Source organism: Ovis aries, chromosome 12 (genome assembly GCF_016772045.2).
Source record: "Ovis aries strain OAR_USU_Benz2616 breed Rambouillet chromosome 12, ARS-UI_Ramb_v3.0, whole genome shotgun sequence".
Taxonomy (NCBI): domain Eukaryota; kingdom Metazoa; phylum Chordata; class Mammalia; order Artiodactyla; family Bovidae; genus Ovis; species Ovis aries.
This window is the reverse complement of record NC_056065.1, coordinates 48,759,903-48,766,508: the sequence shown is the minus strand read 5'-3', so window position 1 is coordinate 48,766,508 and position 6,606 is coordinate 48,759,903. Positions and strand designations below refer to the sequence as shown.

The 6,606-nt window shown below is 58.0% G+C and overlaps 1 protein-coding gene across 1 annotated transcript in view; it reads left to right on the top strand.

Annotated features, from left to right (window-relative positions):
- The first annotated feature begins 1,202 nt into the window (after positions 1-1,202).
- TP73 (tumor protein p73) overlaps positions 1,203-6,606 on the top strand; it is a 47,824-nt gene continuing 42,420 nt past the window's right edge. Inside the window, exons 1-2 of the mRNA XM_027975730.2 lie at positions 1,203-1,257; positions 1,600-1,720. Of these exons, the coding sequence (XP_027831531.2) occupies positions 1,679-1,720 (42 nt within the window). The 5' untranslated portion in view covers positions 1,203-1,257; positions 1,600-1,678. The remainder of the gene's footprint in view (positions 1,258-1,599; positions 1,721-6,606) is intronic.

The window sequence follows — 6,606 nt, the reverse complement described above, 5'->3', positions numbered from 1 at the left end:
ACTCGTGTTCCAGTGTAGCTATGACCCAGACACAGCAGAGACTTTATCTTCTTATTTTGTATTTATTTTTTAATTTAGTTTTTATTGAAGTATAGTTGATCTGTACTTCCCTGATAGCTCAGAGGGTAAAGAACCCACCTGCAACGCTGGTGACCTGGGGTCAATCGCTGGATTGGGAAGAGCCCCTTGAGGAGGGCCACTCCGGTTTTCTTGCCTGGAGAATCCCCATGGACAGAGGAGCCTGGTGGGCTACAGTGCATGGGGTCGCAAAGAGTTGGTCACGACTGAGTGATTAAGCACACAGCACATAGTTGATCTACAATATTGAGTTAATTTCTGCTGTACAACAGAGTGACTCTGTTATACACATATATACATTCTTTTTTATATTCTTTTCTGCTACAGTTTATCACAGAATATGAATATAGTTCCCTGTGCTGTACAGTAGGACCTTGCTGTCCATCTATTTTAGATACAATGGTTTACATCTATTAACCCTAAACTCCCCGTCCCTCTCCACCTTGGTAATCACGTGTCTGCTCTCTATGTGTGAGTCCATTTCTTTTCTCCTCTTTCATTCTTTATTATTATTTTTTATTTGGCTGAGCTGGGTCTTTGTTGCACCGTGGGGCTTCTCTAGTTTTTCAGCATGCGGGCTAAGTAGTTACAGTGTGTGGACCTCGTTGTGGCCCGACCAGGGACTGAACCAGGCCTCCCACACTGGGAGCTCGGAGTCTTAACCACCAAGGAAGTCCCCCATGAGTCTGTTTTGTGGATGAGTTTATGAGTTATACTCTGTGGTATTTGTCTTTCTCTTTCTGACTCACTTCACTTAGTATGATCACCTAGCAGAGAGCTGAAATTAGTGCTCCCAAGGGCCCTGAGCAGCCCCATGAGGGGGTGCTGTTGTCACCCTCGCTTCACAGCTGATGGCTCTGAGAAGGTCCGAGGCCAGGCTGCCCTCACCCCTGGGTCTCGATTTCCACCCCCAGAAAGGGCAGGATGAAAGGAGCGGCGGGTGGGGGACTGTACCCGGCCAGGACCCAAGGGTGTCCCTGAGTGGTCGTCATTGGCCCCTCCTGCCACTTGTGCTTGAGGACGCTGGCCAAAGGGCTCGGAGGCTCCCTCCCAACCCACCCTCTTGTTCTTTCCTCTTGCAGAGTGAGCTGCCCTCTGCCTGTGCTGGAAGATGTCCCAATCCACCCAGCCCGCCGCCGCCGATGAGGGGGCCACGTTCCAGCACCTATGGAGTTCTCTGTGAGTGTCGGGCCCTGGGCAGCGGGGAGAGGGCTGGGCAGGAGCTGCTGTCCTGGGCTTCCTCCTGGAGTCGCAGGCTCCACAGTCTGGGCTTCTTCCTCTGACCAGCCCTCCAGAGGGCTCGGGACAGGGAGAGGTCCAGGGAACAAAGCCTGTGGGTGGCCACCTCCCTGGCACTCACACCAGCCCTGGAGAGGCTGGTAGGGCAAGGAAGCCGGGGGTTCTGAGAGCTGGTTGGGGAAGGAGCAGAGGGGCAAGGAGAGGTGCGGGCTGTCCTCACGCTCTGGGCCTGGGCGGTCTGGGCTCACCACTCTGCTGCCTGCTCTGTCTCCCTGTGTCTAGGGAGCCGGACAGCACCTACTTCGATCTTCCCCAGCCGGGCCAGGGGAATGAGGAAGTGGCAGGTGGTGCAGAGGCTGGCATGGATGTCTTCCACCTGCCGGGCATGACCGCGCCTGTCATGGTGAGTGGGCTTCCCTCTGCGGGGGACTCAGGGTGAGGCCTGTCAATCTGAACTGTCTCGGGAGCCTGCAGAACCAGGGGGCAGGCTCGCAGGTGCAGTTTCCTCTGTGTGCTTTTTAGCACATTTCAGGTCACAAAGTAGAAACTGGATCAGTTCATGTAACTGTCGGTTCAGGGGTACGAAGCTTTTCAAGCCTGACTGGATCCAGGTGTAGTGAGACCTTCGGGTATGGCTAGATCTAGGTGTATGAATGAATTCAGGCAAGGCTGGATCCAGGTGTAGAGAGACCTTCAGGCATGGCTGGACCTAGGTGTACAAATGAATTCAGGCATGGCTGCATCCAGGTGCTCAAACAGCTGCCTCTCATTCTCTTGCCTTGCCTCCCCCATGGTAGATTTGTTCTTAGGCAGCGTCTCCTCTTACGGTAGAGGCTCCAGCAGCAGCACCCTCCCTGTGGGGAAGGACCCTCTTGGCCCAGAATACAGAGCGCCCATCTCTGAATATGTCATATGTCTATTCCTGAGCCGTCCCTGTGTCATTGATGACCTGGGTGCCCTGAAGCAGGGTCAGGATGGAGTGGAGTATTGTGGGCTCCCCCACCACAGGCACTGACTTATGGGGAAGAGGCCCCCGAAGGAGATGGAGCTGCTGTTTCCAGAGGAGGGAGGTGGGAGGGGGGTTGCAGGAGCACCCAAGGCCCCGACACCTGCCCGTCTTGCTACGTCTCAGGCCCTGCTGTGCTGGGTGGCCCTCTTGGCAGGAGGCAGGGCTGTAGTAGCTGGCCATACTCCTGCCAGGCATTGGGGTTCCAGGAGGTGGGGGGCAGGCAGGACACAAGAAGGGTGTGTAAGGACCCCCAGCCCTGGGGAAGCCCAGCAATGCCCCAGAAACCGCCCCCCCCAACAGTCATCTCCTCTGCATAGTGTCTGCTGGACCTGGGGCTGCTGAGCTCTGTCTGTGGGCTCACTGCCCAGGGCTCCCTCAGGTGGGCACTTGTCTCAGGACCTTTGCTAAGAGCATGAGGGAAGCACCTGGCTCTGATCTCAGGTGGCCTCGGACCGCAGCGGACTGAAGCAGGGCTCTGGCTGCTGGCCGGAGACTGAGGTCGGGTTGCGGCAGTGAGAGTGCTGAACCCTAACCACTAGGCCGCCAGGGGCCAGGGACCAGTGAGGAGGCCCGGCCCGCCAGCTGCATGGAAACGAATTCCCACAAAGAGGAAAGCAGTGAAAGCAGAAAAGTGCTACTGGGAGGAAAAGGGTACATGTGAATAGACACATGGGTGGTCTCCAAGGGACAGTGTTGCACCCTCATGGGGGTTTGAACCACTTTTATGGGGCATTTCTTGCGGGTTTCCTGTGGCCAGTCATCATGCTTTACCTGGTCCTGAGTCCATGATTGGGTTATCTCAGGGTCCCCCACGTGTCTGGGGGCTCAGAAGGTCAGGAATCTGCCCATAATGTGGGAGACCCAGGTTCGATCCCTGGGTCAGGAAGATCCCCTGGAAGAGGGAATGGCAACCTGCTCCAGTGTTCTTGCCTGGAGAATCCCACAGGCAGAGGGGCCTGGCGGGTTACAGTCCATGGGGTCGCAAAGAATCAGACAGGACTGAGAGACTTTCACTTTCACTTCCTCCCATGTGTGTGTGCACATCTCTTAGCCAAGTTGGATTCTAGTGAAGAGGTCTGTGGGGGGCGGTTGACATCACTCACTGTGGGGTGACACCCCTTCCCTTTCTGATCTCCAGGGAGCCTTTCTGAGCGTATGTAGTTGGGAACATCTCCTTGACCTCGAGAAAGAGGACTCTGTTGTCTTCTGTGTCTTATCTGGGCAGGGCTCAGCTCTGCTCTCTCCTGCTATCTGTCCCCTGGGGATGAAGCCCAGCTGCTCAGCCTCTGTGCTCAGCTCTGCTCACTGTGGCTCCATGGATGGCCGCCAGCCTCACACAGAGCAGCATGAGAGCCTTGGGGCACCAGCAGCAGGCCGAAGGCCAGGGTGCATGAGAGAGGTGGGGCCAGGAACTCTGGAGGCAGAGCCTGCCCCCTCCCCAGAGACCCCTCCAAGGAGCTGGAGCTCTTATCCCAGCACACACCCCTTTGAGAATAGTGGGGGTGGGGGGCTCCAGTCAGGGGAATGAGCCAGGGTGAAAGGGCAGGGGAGGAGGAAGGGTCCCTGTGTTCTTTGCTGTCGTCCGTCTCTGATGCTGAGCTGGCCCAGGGCCCGCTGGCCCGAGTGGGACAGGAAAGTGCCTGCTCGGACAGCGGCAGCCAGGCCGGGCTGGGGATTCAGGGGCAGCGAGACCCCTGTGACATCCTTGCCTCTGAGGAACCCCTCAGGCTGGACTGGAGGAATCGGCCTGCCCAGCCCAGCCTCCTGTCTCTACCCAGGAGACTGTTGGGGCAGACACAGCTGTTGTATCCCCATTTTACAGGTGAGGAAACCAAGGCAGATGCTGGGAAAGGGTAGGCCTGTGCTGGGCCAGGTAGTGTCACCTTATCTGTTCAGACCCTTCCCAGTCGGCCAACACCTCCCCAGGGGCCAAGGGTCTTGACCTCTCACTTCCAGGTCCGCCCCTCCTGGACGTTTGCATCCTCCATAAATGGGTGGGTCTCAGCCTGTCAGTAGTGAAGCTCTGGGTTATAATGCCTGGGGTGCTCACCTGAACCCTACTACCTGCCTTGCAGTGGGTAGAGGGGAGCAGAAAAAGAGAAGACTGGTGGCTTTGCCTGTACTGGGGCCCAGGATGGGGTGCCTAGGGATTGGGCCTCCACTCTTTACTGGTGAATTTATTATTATTTTATTGGAACGATCTTTTATTTTATTTGGCTGCATCAGGTCTTAATTGTGGCACACAGGATCTCTGTGAAGGTGCATGGACTCCCCAGATGTGGTGCGTGGACTCAGTAGCTGTGGCCTGTGGGCCCACTAGTTGTGGCTCACGGGCTCACTAGTCGTGGCACTTGGGCTCAGTAGCTGTGGCCTGAAGGCTCAGTAGCTGTGGCCCGTGGGCTCAGCAGTTGTGGCCCACAGGGCTCAGTGGCTGTGGCCCGTGGGCTCGGTAGCTGTGGCCTGAAGTCTCGGTAGCTGTGGCCTGAAGGCTCGGTAGCTGTGGCCCATGGGCTCAGTAGCTGTGGCGCGTGGGCTCAGTAGTTGTGGCCCGTGGGCTCAGTAGCTGTGGCCTGAAGGCTCAGTAGTTGTGGTGCGCGGGCTCAGTAGCTGTGGCCTGAAGGCTCAGTAGCTGTGGTGCGCAGGCTCGGTAGTTGGGGCTGACGGGCTTAGTTGCCCCACGGCATGTGGAATTCTAGTTCCCTGACCAGGGACTGAACCTATGTTGCCTGTTGCACGCCAGATTCTTAACCACTGCACCGCCAGGGAAGTCCCTTTCCTGGTGAATTTAAAACCCAACAGTGGAATTAAAGCTCGGCAGGGAGATGTGGGGTCACTCCAAGATCCACTGTCTGGTCACCCAGGGCTTTCTGAGAGGGGGCTGTCAGGGGTGGGGTGGCCGGGCTCTTGACCCAGTTGTGTAGCTGGCAAGGTGTTTGTTGTTGGAGATTCATGTCTTTGAAGTGGGTGCCTCAGCCACCCAAAGCTGTGTTAGGGCTTACATCACAATCAAAAAGCAGACACCCACCCTCTACACACCCTGTGGAGCAACAGGAGCTGCCACTGGGCTCCAGGGTGGGAGGACCCCTGAACACAGTCTCCTAAGAGGTCTATCTCCAGAATTCCATGAGCCCCTCCTCCTAGCTGCCCAGCTCATGCCCTTGAGGGTCAGCGGGCCTGGGAGACCCTGATGACCCAGAATCAGGGGAGGTCAGTTCTAGGGTCCTGTGGGGGTGGGACACTTCTCTCCAGGGAGGACGTCTGATGCCCGCAGGTCTGGGCTGGCTGGTCACTCAGAGGCAAAAATGGGGCTCAGAGATGCAGCTGGACACTGCCAGGCTGCATTGTGGAAGAGCCAATGCCCGAGGTTTCTGGGGGCCTGGAGGGGCCCACGGAGCCCAGGGTGCCGGCAGGGAGCCCTGCAGAGCTGAACTGGGCGCTGTTTAAGTCCAACCTGGAAACTGATCCCTCTGGCCAGAACGCAGCCCCTAGGACAGAGTGCTGCTGAGGGTGGAGACCTGCTGATGCCCGAATGGGCGGTGTCCTGAGTTCCTCCTCCACTCCCGTGGCTTCATCCCCACCCACCAGCAGGTCCACACCCTCATCAGGGAAAGCCTGGGGCTAGGGCAGTGAGGTTAGCCCCCAGCTCCAGGCTGGTGACAGGTCAGGTGCTCCCCGGGCCAGGCCTCAGGTCACAAGAGAGCAGCGGCTGCAGTCCAAAGCTTTCATCTCTGCCCACCCTGCACCTGTGACTCAGGCTGCGTGTAAAGGCTTGTGCACTTGAGCACATGCACACGTGCATGCACACACACACGCACACACGCGGGCCCCCAAGCCCTCCCTCTGGCCTCTGACCTCTGTGACAGTGGGCGCCAGCACCCCATCCCCAGGCTCTGGGGCCACCCCCTTCTCTGGGTTGTGGGGCTCGTCCATCAAAAGATGAGACTTGGGCAGTCCTGGCATTGGGGGCCCTGGGTCCCAGGGGTGGTACCTACTGTGGTTGGGGGCCCTGGCTCTCCACCCCTCTTGGCTGCCCTGGTGAACAGGCTGACTCCTTCCTGCTGGACTAGAGGTTCCTGAGCAGCACCCCGGCTCTATCAGGAGACGGACCACAGGGACCCACGGGTGCCCTACCCACCACATCAGTGGTCGGTGTTGACAAGCAGAGTGGGCAGGGCCTCGCCTGGGGAGCCAGTCTGTCCCAGGATCGACTCCCCCACGTCTCTGAGCCTTGGTGCCCTCACTTGTGGAGATGGGGTGACAGGCTGCCTGGGGCCCCAGAA